General features: G+C 37.1%; 1 protein-coding gene across 1 annotated transcript in view; it reads right to left on the bottom strand.

Annotated features, from left to right (window-relative positions):
* The window catches only part of adgrb2 (adhesion G protein-coupled receptor B2), a gene marked incomplete at both ends in the record, with an annotated part of 173106 nt that overhangs the window by 94362 nt on the left and 59552 nt on the right, over nt 1–19192 (bottom strand). The window contains 6 exons of the mRNA XM_079258835.1: nt 262–456; nt 1973–2079; nt 5988–6089; nt 7306–7470; nt 7815–7979; nt 16069–16230. Of these exons, the coding sequence (XP_079114961.1) occupies nt 262–456; nt 1973–2079; nt 5988–6089; nt 7306–7470; nt 7815–7979; nt 16069–16230 (896 nt within the window). The remainder of the gene's footprint in view (nt 1–261; nt 457–1972; nt 2080–5987; nt 6090–7305; nt 7471–7814; nt 7980–16068; nt 16231–19192) is intronic.

The following is a 19192-nucleotide window of genomic DNA, read 5'->3' as shown; positions in this document are numbered from 1 at the left end:
ATATATATATATATATATATATATATATATATATATATATATATATATACATATATATATATACATATATATATATATATATATATATATATATACGTATATATATATATATATATATATATATATATATATATATATATATATATATATATATACATATATATATATGTATATCATATATATATGTATATCATTTATCATTTGTATATCATTTGGAAAATTTATTGGAAAATAAAAATGAGTTATGGAGGCTCCTCCCACCTGCACGTCGTCGGAAGCTGGGATGTAGGTTGCTCTTTTGAAGGTGTCCGTCACATTTCGCAGGATCTCCGTGGAGAAGAGAAGGTCGCCACTATAGTAGCTCCTTCTCTGCAAGAGTTCCAGGAGACGCCGTACGATCTGAGACATGCCCTCCCCAGCCAGGGTCCTCTGACCCTTCGCGAGATGCTCTCGTAACTACAATGTGTTGAGAAACAGAGAAATTTAAAGAAGCTGATGGTTTTCCTGTAATGTTAACACCTGAAATATCTGAGTACTTGTGAATATAAAGGCATATGTTAATATATGACTTTTATTGCAAATGGCGCTAAATTTAAGATAAGAAAAAAAAAAGTTTGATTACAGTGAAGAAAACTGAATACAGTTCATTGCTGAACCCACAAATCTAGATTCAGACTGTACTTTGAAAAGCAAGAAAAATAAGAGGAGAATAAATAAAATTCACTATTAAAGTAAAGGAAGAAAAATGACAGTCATGCATTTAAAAAAGCAAATATATCCAAACTTTTGACCAGTTCTGTGTGTAAACAAAATCCAGTAACACCATCTTCCCTGGACCAGAGTTCACGGTGGACTTAGGCAAAATAGAAAGCTGTCTTTTGGTCCAGTGACTCAAAACTTGAACCCCAGGGTAAATAGGGGGAGGACCATTTGGCTTGTTACCAACACATGACTGAACAACAACCATTTGTGATGCCACGGGGGTACATTAGTGCACATGACATGGGTGTCTTCCAGTTGTACAGATATGTGAGGGCATGATTAAAATATCCGTTTTAGGGCATCCTAGATCAAATGGTTTTCTTCAAAGCCCTTACTTCTGTCAGCAATACATTTACCATGGGTTACAAGAATATTGCTCCACCCAGAGTAAGGTAGATTTTTCACTTAGTGACAGCATTTGCAACATTATTATTGAACTGTTTTCAGTTTGAGTCCCCTGATTGAGCAATAATAATAACACAAAAAAAAGAACAGTTGCTAAAAATATTTAAAATAAATAGCAAGTAAAATGAAACAAGTTGATAAAAAAAAAAAAAAAAAGATCGACAAGAGAATCAAAAATATACAAGAGAGTTAATGGCAATATCTGGATTTTAAATCTGGATAGAAGGTAAAAGAAACAGAAAGAGAGAGAGAGAATGGGAAAACTAAAGATAACAGCAATCACAGAAAATTAATTATTGACTCCTCGTGTTAATGAAAGGTTGGAACAGAAGCTAAGAGTGCAATCAGCTCTATCACGAACAATCCCTGACCCCATCTCCTTCTGCCATCATCGAGTAGATGGAAAAGGTTGAAGTTCACAGAGCAGGAAAAGAGCCTCCCTGATGAACACATTCATTAGCTATGTTCATTAATTGATAAGTGTGAGTGCAACGCTCTGGAAAACCTAATTAGAGATAGTGGCAAGTCTTTAGTACGGAAATTACTCCTATTCTATTTTAAGTAAACTCGATGGCTAAAAAGGTAACATTAATGCAGAGAATAACTTTTCAAAGGAAATCTTAAAAAGAGACACGGATGATGAAGATGAGGAATGATGGAGAGGGATGCGGCGGCTATCTGGTTCAAATGATGTAACCTGGACAAACGCAGCTCTTTTCTTCTGGTTGGCCGAAAACCTGGGAAAAATTTAGCCAAAAGAGGTTCTCAGATTAAAACCATACTTACTTGATAGAAGGGAACTTACAGATATATGTAAATTTTTATAATCAAGTGAGACGCATCTGGCGAAGCTCGGAGGACCCCAGAAAGCAACTCCATTATCGTCCAGCATACAACGACGACTAACAGTTCCTAGAAAAAAAGGAAAAGAAAAAGCAAATATTTGACACATTATGGAATAAATCTGTGTTGAATTGAGCAGAAATAATGTACATTGTAATGCTTATCCATTTTACAAATACTACATAAGGCAGAAGTGTCCAGCTTCAGCCCTCAATCCTGAAGGTTCCGCATGTATCCATGCTTCAACACACTTGATTCAAATTAATCAGTCATTGTGCAGAACTCCAAGAGCTGTTGGATCCATTTAATGTGATCTAAATATGTGTTAGAATATGGATACTTCATAAACCTGCAGGACAGCAGCCCTTGTGGACTGACATTGGACACCCCTTAACTAAGGCAATATATTTTCTAAACTGTAAGGAGATGTACTTTTTGTTTGTTTTAATCAACAGATAAGCCCCCTTTCCACTGCCTCATCAAGGGGTTGATAATATAAAGGTAGAATAAAATAACACTAAGTGTCTCTTAGTAAAATTAAAATTACATTGTCAGGATGGTGGTGGAGGTGAGGACCCAAATGTAGGAATCAGAGCCAGGGATACAGAATATCATGAAGTTTTAATACAAGACCACTGAACTGAAACGAAAGGAAGTGAACACGGGATGCAAACACAAAGACAAGCAATGGAACAGCACTGAGAACAGAAACCAAGGGATATAAATAAACAGGAACAAAACAAGACACAGAGGAAGTGAATGAACTAAACGAGACCAGGTGAATCTAATGAACAGGAACAAAGGCTAAACAAGAAACAAGAGAACTAAACAGGGGAGACCAGAACCAAAGAAAGAAAACAAGAAACCAAAACTAAAAATACAAAACACACATCCTGCCTTACATCAAATTAACCCTCGTGCCAAAGTAGCAGTAATGCACCAAGCAACCAATTACACTGGCTATACATCCAGAAAATGAGACAAAACCCGTTACCACCTGATACCATGATTTGGGGAGGTGTTAATAGGCCCGTGTTGGAAAGGCCTCCTACTAAGCTCATGAGGATATGCTCACACCTCACAGAGTAGATTAAAAAGAAAGCATGCACAAAACCCTTTTTCACTGCTAATCAACATTCAAAAACAAAAGAGACAAGTACATTTAATACCATCCTAAACTAAGGGTTCATGTTCAAATTTTTGTTAGTTACTTTTTGCCTTTATTGCAAACCACTTCCAGGCTACAGACTTTTGAATTCATGTCATCAAGATGTAACATTTTCTATAAAAATCTCTGCAACCTAATGGGTTAAAACTGAAACTGCCTTGCCCCCTTCTCAAGATGAAATGGTTATTTGTCAATCAATCATTTGAGCTGTGCAGATGTTTTTTTTTTTTCTATTGGAGCAAGGCAGAAGGAGGGAGCAGGTCAACCACATGCCAGGCTGTTAGCAGCAATGACACGAGCAGAGATCAGACATGCCACTACATATGAAATATCTGCTTCATAAATGTGAATGACAAGCATATGTCTTATCCATGGCAAGAGGATCGTACTTGGTAAAAGATTAAACATGGAGTGGGACTCTCCAGTGAAGAAAAGGCACCATAAAGAGACGGTAAAACAACTACACTCTAAAAACAACAATTTCTGTTAACTATAGAAGACAAAGACCCTTTCACCAATAGCCTTCACCATAGGCAACTATAACTGCGATAGCACGGTCTAAATTACAGGGAAGCTACAGACAGCTGGGCTCCCATGAAAACGCTCATCTGGGTCTAAAATGCATGTGCAACATAACATAATAACACTCAATAACTTTAAACAATGGTTAAATCGGTTCATCTGCCTTTTTATGCAACATTCTGACTTGCTTACTGCAAACGCAGTACATTTGAACACCAAGTACAACATAATGCAAATTATCTTAACCTGACAGACAGGAGATTAATCAGTGAAGAGGGACAAAAGCATAACCAGTAACTATATCTTTTAATCAGTCAATGCATGATAAAGCAATTAAGTGTCAAGTTCCTTAATGGATAATGCCACACTTGATTTAATATCAAATGTAATTCTTTAAGCTATAATAGTATTCTGGCTGGCCATCTCATTCAGTCAGGCGTGTTTTGATGTTGAAGTCAATGGCAGAGCACATGTTCATATAATAGACCATTTCAACCTCATCTCATCGTGACTTGACCCAGGAAGTTAAAAGTAAAGGTCTGGCAACTCATAGTTTGAGAAATCACTGAGTTTAGATTGAAATTACAGGGATGAGTAATACACATACACAGTTTAACACCATTTAAGCTGTATATGTCTGCTGTACTAATTCATAGCAGGTAACGGATAATGCATGAGTTGATAATGCTATTATGGCCACAGGAATACTGTTAAGGAACATAGGTTTTATGAGCCTTTAAATCAATGGTAATTATATTCTCTTGGAGCTAGTTCTGCTCATGTATGTACCCACTGTTACGTAGAATCCCAGAGCAAACGCGTAATTTGCAGCTCCTGCTGAGAATGTTCAAATTTCATGCCAACAATTTCAAAAGCTGTTAAATTGTCATTGTTGTTTACCGGGATAGAGATTATTTTATTCTTCTCTTTTAAAGCAAATTAGTAAAATATTGAATTGCTTTCTTTTCTTTGGAACATATCTTATGTGCTAAAGCTACAGCTATGGGGCTATGCTTCTGAGAAAGCCTTCCAAAAAACTCTAATCAAGAGAATTACAATAGTTTTATTTCACTGTAGCTGAGGTATATTAGCCTTGCTAAGTAACCTAAGACCTAATAATGTTTTTAGTTGTTTTTTTTATTTTATTTTTTTTTTTTTTTATTGGAAAATTTAAAATTTAACATCAAGTAGCTAATTTCCTTCAAAAGGTCTATTTTTATTTGTTTATTTTTAATTTAGTAAGGTATTGTTTTAATATGTTCTTCTCTCTGTAGTGGCTATTGACACTGGTTGTCATACTATCTAGCTAGTTAAGTGCTAACATACTGCTATGAAGCTATTACTCTTCTAACACTAATAAAATGATCACATTGTTTTTTGAGGGTCAAAGAAAAAGGTAATGGGTACAGTTAAGAAAATATTTTTACAAGCTCTTTTCTTTGTTCAGTAGTTGGAAAACCTCAAGGAGTTAAGAAGACAGGTAAACTATGAAAGAAAAGATAAATAGAACTCCCACTAGAATCCAACAACATTGCAGTTCTGAACAACAGATGTTCAATTATTATTTTCAACATAAAAAAAAACAAAAACAACATTAAAAAAATGGTTTTTGATACATTGTCTAATCAGAACAGCAAAAAAGAGTGTAATATTTAATATTAGTACAAAGGAAGCAGTATTGCTTCCACGTGTCATTTTCCTGTGTTATTCAATCTGACAAATCACAGCTAGCTTACTCTATTGGAAAAATGTACCATTTGTACCATAAATATTTCAGTAGTTTCATTATTTCTTTAGTGTATTTGCCCTGACCTATTGGTGCATACAGCTTATTCAAAGCTAATAAATATTTATTGGGCTAATAATCTTTGTTGCACTTTTTTTACTTAATCATTTTAGATGTATTATTCCGCTTTGGATTCAGCTTTATTTGTATAGCCTCACTTCACAACAATGTTGTCTCAGGGCACTTTACAGACACATCATTCCAAGCCAAAAATATAAATAGCCTAATAGAAACCAACTGATTGCATCAAATCATGACTTTGATCCAATCCCCCATCCTGAGCATGCATGAGGCGACAGTGGGAAGGGAAAAAAAAGACAAAATTTACCATTTAATCATTGTAATCAGTCCTATTAACCAGCCTATTTCCCATACCTTTACCATACTGACAAACTTTTAAACCAATAATCACCTCATAAACACCAAGAAATACAAAATTAGTAAATTATGTGTTTGATAAACTGACCGCAGCATCAGCTTGATGCACATGATGTGACTCACCAGTGGCATTGATTGGACACTTGTTGAAGACAGTTTCTCCAGCTGAGGCTCTCTTCCATGACATAGTGAGGATGTGCTCATCTTTGCATATCTCATGAGGAGCTGTGGTTAAAAAACACACATGAAAAATATAATGCTGCACAGCCTAGCATGCAGATAAAAAAAAAAAAAATAAATAAATAAAAGAAAAAAATTCCACAGTCATACACACTCCTCACTGGAGAGAGTAAAAAAAAAAAAAAAGAAGGAAAAAAGAAAAAAAAACTGGGGGTGGAAAGACAGAAAAGCTCAAAAAAACAAGATTCAAATCTATAGTCTTCTGCAGCAGCTCCCAATCTTATTCCCTTGTACATTTTTCAGTGCTCTGTCAGTGACATTGCCTCAGTGCAGTATCTCATTCCCTCTTCATCTTATCCCCTCTTTATATTCATCTATTTTCTCCCCCCCATCCCTTCCCTTGCCTCCGTAACCCTGATGAAAAAACAGAGTGCTCAGAAGATATTCCAAGACGGGAGGGGGCTGTACAGAGAGATGAAGAGGGACAGAGAGTGAAGAGCAGAAACAGAAAGAGTGGGAAAAAAAAGATATGATGTTCCCCTGCAATGCCAACAGACAAGATCCTTGTCTTGTGTAAAAAAGGCTTTAGAGTTCTAAAAAACAAAGAGGTGATGGGGGAGGCTGCACGCAAAAGCTGATCGTTTGCAGTCGCTCAAAGCAAGCATGTAGATATGAGGCATTGGCGTATATGCCGAAAGTGCATTTGCATAATTCAGCTTCAGTAAAGAGGCTGCCAAATAGTTCCAAACGGACCATTGAACATCGTGTCCTCAAATAGGAAGGAAGACAGAAAGAAATACAGCAAGCAAGAGAAGGCAGTGAAGAAAAGCATATGAAAAAATATATATTAAAGAATAGACATATGAAGGGAAATGGAGTAACTCACAGGTAAACAGGCAGGAATAAAAGAAAACAACCAACGTCAAGTAGATGTAAAAATCGATGAGGAGGTAAAACTGAATAAGAATAAGAATGAAGCAACAACAAAATATATGAAGATTAGAAGCATGGTCATAAAAATGCAATGGGAGCCTTTGAGATGTGGCCTGAACCAAAGGGAATTCCTTCCATTCTGCTGGACAAACATGATGCATGTGCAAATAAGACGCAGATACATTCCTTTCAACTGAAACATCAACTTGTGAGAAATGGAAACATCTGGAATTATACGTCTCTTTAATAGATAAATAATGTATGCAGCATGTTACTACGCTGTGCAGACACAAACGTTTGCATTGGACAACGTGTCTGAGACACCAACCAGGGCACTTCTTCTCGTTGCACGACTGGACCTCCTCTCCCAATCCATCGCAGGGATAACCTTGTACTCCGGTGCCCTCACACATCCTGAAGCGCCGTTGCAACCCGGAGTCACACGTCTTGCTGCAGAGACTCCAGTGGTTCCAGTTGCCCCAGTTACCTCCACCTGAACCACATGGAATGTTTCGGCAGTGAAGATCAGAGAGATGGGCTGAAGAGTTTTTTTTTTTTTTTTTAAATGCATTATTTTTCTCTGTGAAGTCAGAAATAAAGTCAGCTCGAGAGTAAGTTGGGGCTCTGCTCATTAAAACACCCAAGTATTTTTTGTCCTCCAGGGCCCCTTGAAAACAGACTCGCCAAATTGGGTCCCAACCCACAAATTACTCATATGTGGAACTTGAATTAGAGACAAGCATGTGCATGCCTTTTGATAATGCATGGTCTATGTTTGGATAATGGGGTTTGGGGGCATGTGAGTGTGAATACTGAGCACTCATTTGTATGCCTTACCGCTGCATGAAGGGTTGGTGCAGTTTCTGCTCTCCTGATGGGGACCCTTACACTCAGCCCAGCCATGCACAGATGGACTGCAACGTCTCTGCCTCTGCTGGGTTCCAGTGTTACAAGTCACGCTGCATCTGGACCAGGGACCCCACTCTAACCACTGGCCCTCCACTGGACAGCAGGAGAGAGTTGGAGGTAGGTGAAAGGAAACAGAGGGGCAGAAGAGGGTGAGGAGACATGGGGGAGATCAGAGAAAAAAAATGTAGTTTTGAAAGAGAATGTATGTGAAAAGGAAAAGGAGGGAAAGGAAGGCAGAGAAAGTGAGCAGACTTCAAGTAAACATCCAATACGCTGAGCTAGGATGGAGAATAAATAATAAACACATTTCTGGCTATTTGTTTCTACCATAAATAGAAACGACAAACTTCTTGGTTTAATGAACAATTTAAATATTTCAAACTGTCATAAAATAGCAGATTACAAATTCTTTTCATGTCTCATTAGCAAGAATTCAAGCTGAGCACATGAATTTGGATTTGCCTTTAACATCCTTAGAAAGGCACCACAGTACCGGATCTCTTCACTGGTGCTGCACACAATTTGATAAAAAAAAACACAGATCAAAATCTGGATTGAATTTATTCATGGGATCAAAACAAAACCAGGACTACGATGACTTTAAATTATCTTAATATCTTCTTTATTCTTCATTTAGTTTGGGAATTTCTGGAAACCTCCATTAGAGATAAGATGTACTTACTGACCAGGAGGCCAGGTTTATTTAGGTTTCACAATGCTGACAAACTCAAGTCTAGCATAGGAATGTCAGCAAGAGAAACATTTCAAAGTTTTTGTGTTGGCTGTACCTTCTAATTTCCAGGCTTTCTGTTAAATATGGATTTTTCTCTTTACAATAAGAATGAACTACCTAACTAGATGAGCACTCAGAGAGCACAGGCAGCTCATTTTCACCAATATTGTGAGGAATGCCTTGAAACATTCCAAGGCCCACAATTCGTTACAGATCAATTCCAAAATTAAATGGAACCTAAGTTAGACTATGAAAAGCACAGCGATCCACCTGCTAGTCTTTGTGGAAAGTTGCTACCAAACAGACAGAGATAAATGCAGTCAAAAACACAACTTCCCTGTTGGTGGTAATAATACAGAACTCACACTTTGTCTTACATCCCAAATAGGAAATATAACTATTGGTATTTATTTGACTGTTTCCAACCAATTGCAACTGAGTGCAGCTTACAGCTGGAACCTAAAAAAAATAAACACATAAAACTTAACCACAAAGCTGCACACATATCTCAGACAAGTTAAACCCAAGGGAAAAGAGGGGAGCAGTGGCAAATCCCAGACCCTTAAACTGGTTACAGCAAACAGTGCTATAACAACATCCTTGAAAGCGTACTTGTTATTCTCCAGTCCTGTCACAAACCACAGCAACTTGTGTGAAAAACAGAAGGTTTGTGAACAGATCTTTGTGTCATTTGAGCACAAATTCGAAGAGACAATAATAATATTTCAAATAATGTCTGGAGACACACACAAATTGTTTCTAAAAAGTGTGTGTGTGGGTGTGTGTGTGTGTGTGTGTGTGTGTGTGTGTGTGCAGTTTACGAAGAGATTGTGGTTTTATATTACAATTGTGGTTGTCAACTCTGATATAAGGGTTATAATTTAAAAGTTTTGAAGAAGGTAACTCAAGTTCCACTGATTCCATTTATAGATGATTCTGGGCACTAAATCAAGCCGTAAACACAACATCTTATCACCTTCGGAGATTGACAAGGTAGTAAATGTAATCAAAGAGTGAGCTATTTAAAAATCAAGGAGACTGATGACCAAATTAGCAATTTGGGGTTTCTGGTCACAGCATGATTCAAAGAGTCTTTTAATCTCTGCTTTGCTGCCAACAGGTATCATTGAGCTGCTTCTCACTTCTGCAGCAGATTGATGGTATCTTTGGGTACTGCTTCTTGGTGGTGGGCAAGTAGTGTTGCCAGTTAATCAATGCCCTTTTATTCAAATTGCTGAACAAAGCTGTAAAATAAGGAATTAAGCAAGCCAAGGGAGAGTTTCTTGTGGACTCACCACCACAAAGATCATTTTTCCATACAGGCCAAGGACTATAACATTTGTCAGTTTGAACCTATAAAGTCAAACGTATCATATTTGATGTTCTGTTCAGTTCAGTTCAGTTCATATTCAGTTCAGTTCAGAGACTTTTTGTTAGAAACTTTGCTAAAAATTCCATTGTGCACAACTTAATACTTTTCTCCTGCCTCCTTATAGATACTAGGTGTCATAAGATTACAATAATAAATTAACAAGAAATTAACAGTTTTGACTGATCACATGGTAATGAATGGCAAAAACACAAAAATAAAATTTAAATTTATTAAGTACTATTGAGTATTTGATTACTCCAATAAGAATAATGTTTAGTACTTACTGTGTTGGAACCACTATGTAAACTTTACATGGAGTTGGGTACCAAATTCTTTGACAACGTTTGCCTACATTTTAGATGTTGTTTTAGAAGGGCCCCAGTTGTGTCATACGCATGCCCATTATTAGCAAATTATGAAAGGACAAGTAGTTTTCACGTGCAAAAAGTTTCCTGTTTAGTAATATGGTGACCAGATACTAGCAGAAATGAATAATGGAGGTCAAAATCTATTTTAAACTACCATAAAGACATTTCTTATCAAAGAGCCACATGTAAGATTGCAGAAATTCAGTAAGACACTTCTTTTACTTCAACATCTTCAGCAAGACCAGAAATAGTGGTGTCCTGTTAATGTGGGCATAGAAAGTCATCAGCAACTGGACATCAGATGTTTGCTATTGAGGATAAATCTGATGTATTCTAGAAATGAATCTTCTGGATAGATTCTGGCTGCTATGTGATGCTGCAATGAGAACGACGTACATTAAACTTAAAATGATTTTTTTTTTTTTTTTTTTAGCAGGATTTAAACAGGTTTATTTTTGCTGTGAAGTTGGCCTTTTTGAGATAGGAGTCTATTGGGATTTGCTTTGTTTTGGAGCCCCTAGTCGATGAGGGGAGAACTGTAGGTTTTTTTGGCACTTTCGAATGCTGCCGCTTGCGAGAAACTCAAAACCTAGAGTTCATTACAGATGAAAATTGTCAAACATTATTTTACAAGCGATTGTGTTATTTTACAGACCTTCAAGGTCCTCACAGCTTTGCATCCTTTATTTATCAATTTCTTTTTTCTTTTTTTTTTTTTTGTTGTTGAGTATTTCACCCTATCAAATGAGAAAATTAACATCTAATCTAAAATCCACTTTACCTTCCTTAACGTCCAGTTAGTTTTTTGTTTTTTTTGGTCGCAAATCTTTCTATACCAATAAAAGTTTTCTTCATTTCCAGGAATGGCCAGTTCTTCTTGTTTTAGCGAAGCAGGAGAACTTGAAGGCAGAAAGAAGTCAGTAACGTAAAGTGGACTTCCTCAGATATATTTTTGTGACTCTCAAGTGGGAAAGGCGTTGCCAGATCTGGGCTCCTGTAATGCGGTCACTCACGCTGCGTGTGACACATACTGTGTCGCTACAAGCCAGAGCAACATTATGTTGGGGAGTTGCCAAACAGACTCAACTGTAAGCATGTTAGAAGAGTGAATGTGACACATCCCAGGTGTATTTCTGTTCCACATGACCAAAAAAAAAAAAATTAAAACATCATAATCAAAACAAACTTCAGGTTCTATGGAGCCAATCAGCCCACAGTCTACATAGACAAGTGTGTTTGGCAGGCTGGTAGACAACATAAGCTGTAGAACTTTAATTAATCATGAGGGGCAGTTTGTGTTGATTTCACTCTGCTCTGTCTTGATTTGCTCAAACATTCCTTGTAACAGTTGCAGCTCTTTGGTCTGAGATATTTGGTAAGTTTTGTGTAACACAACAGTTTGGGAAGCTCGTCAAAATCTAACTGCATAACTTGCTTATTGAGGTTATGACTTACTCACTTACTTTTTGATGGTTCCAAAAAAAAAGGAAACAAGCAAACAAAAAAATAAAAAACAGGTAATGTATATGTCACATGGATTTAGGACTGGAAGACCCAGATTCCTTCATAGCCCTGGACTGGCAATCAAGGTAAACCACTGTGGGTCCCACAGCACAAGTTCTTATTCCTGAACAGCTTCCTTGGAACTGCCCCTCGTGTCACACGTGATTGGTCAAGAGAAGATAAGGTTATTTCTGTGTTTCTTATTTCACCTTTAATCTAACGATGGTTCTTAATTTTTAAACTGACTGGCAAGCAGTTCCAGGTAGTTTCTGTTTGGCTATTTACACTCAAGGGTCATTAAAGTCCCGTGTGTGTTGTTGACCCATCCAACCATCTAGTGGGTCATAACTACCATCAGATCTAGTAAAGTTTTTATTAATTTTTTGTTATTATCTTTTATTGTCCTTATGATAACCAATGACTCATGGTTCCTTTAAGTCATTAAGCCATGAAGAAGCTGGAGTCTACCCAAGCATTCATTGGGCAAAAGGCACCTTGGACAGGTCACCAGTCCATCACAGGGCCAACACAGAAAGACAGACACCAATCATGTTCACAGAGACAATTTAGATTAACCAGTTAACCTCACATCCATGTTTTTAGACAGTGGGAGGAAGCTAGAATGAACATGCAAACTCCACACAGAAAGGCCACCGTATGAGCTTCCCCCAAGCCGAGGACTGAACCAACAATCCTCTTGAGAAAGTGCTAACCAGAGTGGTGCCACAATGCCACTGTGAGGCTCTTTTTATTGCTCCTCTTGCCCAAAACAAGCATTAGTTAAGAAATTATATTACTTTTTTTCAAAAGAAAATCTCAGAACAAACATTTTGAGTATGACGGTGAACCTGCAGCTCACATCCATCCATCTGTCCCATTAGGAAATGCTTGCACGCACATTTAATGCTTTGTAGTTAAATTCTCAACATGTGAGCTGTAAGGTAAATATGTAAAAACCTGATGTCTGAGACAGAAATTGGTGGCAATACATCTTGATCTGACCTCCATTCTTGTTTGGGAGCTTGTATAATCATAAGTAATTAATTTGAGCTGAGTTTCACCAACATGGTGGACATATCACATGCACATTCTGCACAAGCCAGAAACTCCTTGACCATCAGTTTAGAACTAAAGATGCCATCTGGATAAAAGGTAAACTGTTTTCAAGAGACAAAAACAAATCCAGTTGCCTTTGACTGGAAAATGCAGGGCTATTTAAAAGTAGGCTACTTTACTCTTGTTAAGCACGGAGGTGGAACAATTAGGTTTTGGCTACGTGTTTTTTCCAGCTGCACTGAGAATATAATCCTGGTGGTCCAAAACATATTCATCATATCAAGTGTAAAAAAAACACCACGGTATCTAATAAAGCCATTTAAAAACACACACCTGATTTTACTCTCTATCACACATGCACACGGATGCAAACTACATATTTTCCCTTTAAGCCTTTCAAAGAAGAAGGTCCCTTCCATTGGGGCTACATGTTTTAAGTGTCTTTCTTTGGCTGTTTAATTTCATTTAAACATTGATGTTTTTAAACTTCTGCTTTAAAAATATTAGTCAGTCGAGGGCAAAAAGGGCTGGTAGAGTTTAATCTCCAGTCCATGGTCCGGCAGCAAACACAGTTCAGTAGAAAATGAAAGAGAATTATTTGCCTCAGTCTTACCAAATAAAACCACTTACTCTGTGATCATTTCTCAGGCTGTGAGTGATTACACAGCAAGCAAACACATTCAGACTGAAATCAATTCAGAAGAAAAAAAGGCCATTAATCACAAAGCAGCAGCCACTTTTCTTATAAACTGTCTGATCTTTTAATATCTGTGTATCCATTAACGTCTTTATTCCAACATAATATTCATTCATAATCTGACAACTCAGAAATCTAAAGCAATTCAAATCACTGAGAAATGAATATGGTTTTGTGATGCTTTTGCTTTTAGAGTCAGTGTTTTTGTCAGAGCCTGAAAATAAAACAGCAGATACAATGCATATGTACAAAGTACACTTAAAGTCTCAACAAAGACTAAAAAACAAAGGAGTTTATTTTTTCTATTATTTATTTATTTATTGTTGTGAGTAAGTGAGTTAGTTAGTTAGTTTTCATCTGTGCCAAATTGGATCTGCCATCCTAGTCTGTAAAATGAATTTCTTGCAAAGACTGCTAGATCAAGACGCTATCTAGGACACTGCTGAGTTCTTTCCCATTCCAGCCTGATTTTCAACTGGACAGTCTGGGATATTCCAGGGGTACCCTCAACGCCAAAGTTAGATTGGGTTGCATCCTGAGACTCATTGCTGCTCTTGACGAGGTGTAATCCCAGTAGATAATCTCAGAAACCATTATTAAAGTGCTTCGTGGCAGGACTGCTCCGCAACGTATAGCAAGCAAACCATGGAAGAAAGCATGCAGGTCCGGCCTATATGCTTTGCTACCATTCTACACATAAGGTGAGCTTTAAAATCAGCATTAACTCCAGGATTTGGAAAAGAATTTTAAAAAATGCCTGTGTTTTGACTGATAAATCCTCATAGGTTACTATAACAAACAGTCTCATAGTCATAGGCAACCAGATAAATTAGTATTAAAGCATGTTTAATCATGATGTACAGCTTATATGGTAACTTTTAAATATGAGAAAATTGGACGCAAAGGATAATATAACATTGAAAACAACCTTAGGTTTTGAATCACTTAAGGGTCCTTATTATGCAGGGCTTCTTTCTTTGGTTTAAAAAAAAAAAAAAAAATCAACATAATACTCATTGCTGTGTGATAAGGCACACCAGAATTTTTACAGCAATGATTAGAAATGAAGGCATTGGGATCAACAGTGTTTTCATTCGGCACCTTGTCTCCTGTCACAATATAAAATTATTTCACAGCATCAGACAGCTTATGGAGAAAATTATTATTTTTCACAAAACATGATCAAAATAAACCACTAACTAACTTTTAAACAACAGTAACTAGCATAGTAGTAGCATGCTAATGCTAGCAAACAAGGAAAACTAGCTAACAGCATATAATTAACAAGAAAAGAGGATACAGATTTCTTTTTATCTTTTAAATTTCTGTCTATTATCGTTAAACACAATCCCTAACTGATATTTTAGACTCACATGCACTCATCCAGAGCTTTACTTTCACAAAGCTTAAGTTCCTTTATATCTTTTCAGTTAGCAAAGCAAATGTTATTGGCACAAGAAGGCAGATCTTCATCATCTTGCCTGATATGAAGCAGTACAGGGCAAGAAAACAAACAGTTGTCCTTAATGCTATGATGTGTTTTTCTTCGTAATAGTGTTAACAACTTGAAAATATTAGTAACATGCTGCAGGTAGTGCAAAAAATTTGAGATCAAACATTGATAATTTCCTGTAAGTGTATAAAAATGTCCAAAATTCCTAAACTATAATAAGCACATAGCTGATACACACTGCCTATACATATGGTAGCACAGAGAAATGAATGCGTGACTAAATAAATACAACTATCAATACAAGTCCACATGCAATATTTAGAAATTTGTTTTTGGCTTGTTTCCGGTTCTAGCTTATCACGTCATCATGTACATAATGTGAAAATTAGCTACTTTTAATGCAGACTTTTTTTCTACAAAGATAAAGTTAAGAAACAAAACAATGATTATAATCCCCCCCTGATAGACATATCTACCAAATGCTGTAAAAGTACAACCTATTCTAGTCAGCACTTCTTGCCCAACATCACAAGTGACAATTTCTTGTAGGCATTTTCCCAAAAGTATAAAGACTACTCTAAAGTGGAACCCTAATCAAATTTTAGAACAATCCTTTCAGTATTTCTTGAGCTGTTTCAGTCTGGATGAAAGTGTTTGACTCAGCATGATAAAAACATCGCCCCCAGAGAGGCAGAGCACTACCCTACTTAAATAGTTTTCCCTTTTTTGATGATGAAATATAAAATCAGTCTTTCACTGCATTCTGACAAGAGGAGAAACAGTGACAGAGATTGTTATAGTTAGTAACAAAGCTGCAATGGAAGAACACAAAATATTAAAAATGTTTGTCCATACAAAAGCTATGATAATGACATGTTTTTGGTTATTGTGACTTGGAGGAAAAGGAGGAACAGGTCATGCTTAAAAGAGAAAAAAAGACATAGAGAGAGAGAGAGAGTGAGAGACTTGGTGTATCATGTTAATGGGGGATGGTACTAACCGGGGCACACCGCTATGTTGCAGAGTTTGGTCTGAATCTCGGGCTGTCCACAAGCCAGAGCCCCGACTCCATCCACACACTTCCTGACTCGCGTCCTGGAGCCCCGCCCACAGGTCACAGAGCACAAACTCCATGATGACCACTCCTCCCACTGCCCATGCACTGCAAACACCCATAAACATGACGCACAACGCACACAAACACACAACATGAGGGATGAGGGATGAGAGAGGAAGGGAGGGGAGAGGATGGAGCACCCCATAGCAGGCAGGAAGGTTAGAAAATGGGACACATGTTAAATTTGATGACTATGAGAACATTCCTTAGAATACATGACAGAGGTGACCTTCTGACCTCTAGAATACATTCCAGTTACAAAAGGACAATAAAAGCTTAAAAGGCATGAAACTGCACCTACATTACATGACAGAACATCAAGTTCAGGAATGAACAATGATATTTGGATTCATGCACTTATGCAGTTCAAATTTAAACAAAGAAATGAGTATAGAAAGTTTCCCTCTGAAATAAGAACCTCAAAAGGCATTTCCTTATTCTTCTCCTTTCTCTTTTTGCATCCAATTTTAGCAACGGATGAAGTATAAATAAAGAATAAATGAGCACTGGGGTGAACTTTGTAGATAAGGAAACTTAGATGCTGCTCAGCTGAGCGACAGTTCTTGCAGGAAATTATCTTCTTGATCCATGTTTCTGGCAGATTCTGGCATGTAAGTGTTGGGAAACACACACACACACACTCCCTCTCTCTCTCCCTCTCTTTCAAGCTCATATTCAAAGTAATAATTGCTAAAATCATTTGAGGATGGCTTCCTATAATTAGAGGGAAAAATGGTGGAAATGCTGATATTAATGGGTAAAAAATGCAAAAATAATAGAGATTCCAAATAAGGCAACAATGGATGACAGAACTGATTAATGGATGTGATAAAAGGACAGAATAAGAACATTAAAAAAAAAAAGAATATGAGACATTAGACGAGCATAAAACCAGTGGCTCATAAAGTTTAAAAAGCTGGAGAAGGAAAAAAAAATGAAGGCACAAAAAGGAGGATATTTTGAAATATTCAGCAAGAGACCAGAGGATGCTGAACTGTGCTGAGAAGAGGTGGAAGAAAGAGAGAAGAGCAGAATCTGAGAGATGCTGGAGAGGGAGTTAGTGAGATAGAAAGCAGAATATATAGATGGGGATGGGGGGCAGGGCCAGAGGGAGGGAGTGAGAGAAAGTTAGAGACAGGAGGATGGAGATTGCTGGTTCTGTGTTGAGCAAAGCTAAATAAATCATGGCAATAAATAATTAAATCTACTCTGTGAAGAAAGGCTCAGAGGAGCGGCAGTGGAAGGCGGAGAGAGGGAGAGGACATATTTAAAAGTCTGCAGACAAGAAGCGGCAGTAAATAGCGAGATGTCCTTAAATTTAGAAAAACATGGTTTCACTGTGTCTCTGTTGTGGTACCAAAAGACTATATGCTGTAGGAGTTGTGTATGGCTTTGGAAAGCATTTGAGTCACTCTTATACTATGCATTTAAAGACATCCTTTTAAAAGTTATTTCATTTTTTGGGAAGGATGAAGTGAAGCCAATTCCACTGGTGCGTTTTGGTAAATATTCCTTCTCTCATGTGTTTGAACACAAGCCTGCACTATGATCTATGATAGCAGAAAGTTTTAGCTTGCCATTGCGAAGCTACTAAACAAGCACAGGTCTGGAAACTCACTGCTAATTTTCAGCCTCAAGAACTGAAATAATACAAGGAAACAAGCCACAGCATCTCTGTCCTTTTAAATCTTTCAACTACATACTTCCTCCAAGAATGTTTACACCAACCTCAGTCCAAAAGACTGTTGCACATCACTGGCAACCATCTTGCTTGTTTGTTTTACAGCTTTACTGATGCCTTTTTATAAACTGTCTATTTGATCAACAGGTCAGACAAGACCAGATGTATTTTGCCAGAAAATGTAAGTTATTTTTTATTTATAGTAATTGATGCTAAATTATATTCAGAAGGCACCATCCACAAGTTGACCAGAGAAACTTTAAACAAACTGAGATTGTATTTCATGTATAGTGCATGTAATTCAGTATTTCCATCTTGACGTGCTGTGTACCAGTGATCGGTCCCTCAAGGAATTTTCAAAATTGTGATCCTAACTGCTGGTTTACCTCAAATTCAAGCAACCTTGGTGAACCTTGAACTATTCTATGTTTTTGCCCGATTGCTGCAAATTTGATAACTTTCCGCATTTCTTTCGCAAAGAAGAAAGAAAAAGTGTAATATTAAAATCACCACCAACGCCCATGCATAGCAAGCGAATGACATGCACCATGGCGCCCAAAACCATGTGATCTTTCCACAATTCTCAGTTTGAACCTAGAATAAATTTGAATAAACTGTACTCTGAAGTAGTTTAAAATGGCAAACAATGAATATGAACTCTTTATTTTAACCTGTTGAATTGAACATTGAAGTCGATCATGATGAGAAGGATGGTGTTGCACAACACTGAAGACAATTAATGTGATCCTAATTTAACCTCTATAATGAATGTATTGTTGCCAGCATAATGTAAATTAAATGGTCAGACATTACTCGTGTTTTTTATTCCATTTGTAGAAATTGATTATTTGCTGTTGTTGCATCCGGATTAGTGCAAATAGGTTGAGAAAACAATGGTGAAAAAATTGTTGGATTTTATTTTTTCTAAACTCCCCACATAAATTCACTTTGTTCCTCATCCTTGGATCACTAAGACATGATGATGGACCTACTGCAGTGTCTGAAACTGAGCATCATGCAGTTCATGAAGTTGCTGCATAAAACCTGCACATGGATTAAATTCACACCAGCTGCTCCAACCAAGATTTGGGCTGCAATTTGAAGTGGAACTTTTAAATAACGTTTTATCAATTTCAATTTTATTTACTTCTTCCTCAAAACACACCACTCAGGGGTGGTTTACAGTGATTTTGGAGCTGTAGAATCACTGCACACACACTAGCAATGTTGCAGATGTGTGTTTGATTTAAAAGGAGGTATTTCAATAAATGCAAGGCTACATTGTATCAAATATGAAACAATGACATGTGACAACAAAAAAATGGG

This window comes from Telmatherina bonti (assembly GCF_933228915.1).
Source record: "Telmatherina bonti genome assembly, chromosome: 19".
In the NCBI taxonomy this organism is placed as follows: domain Eukaryota; kingdom Metazoa; phylum Chordata; class Actinopteri; order Atheriniformes; family Telmatherinidae; genus Telmatherina; species Telmatherina bonti.
This window is presented reverse-complemented; position numbering and strand designations above follow the sequence as displayed.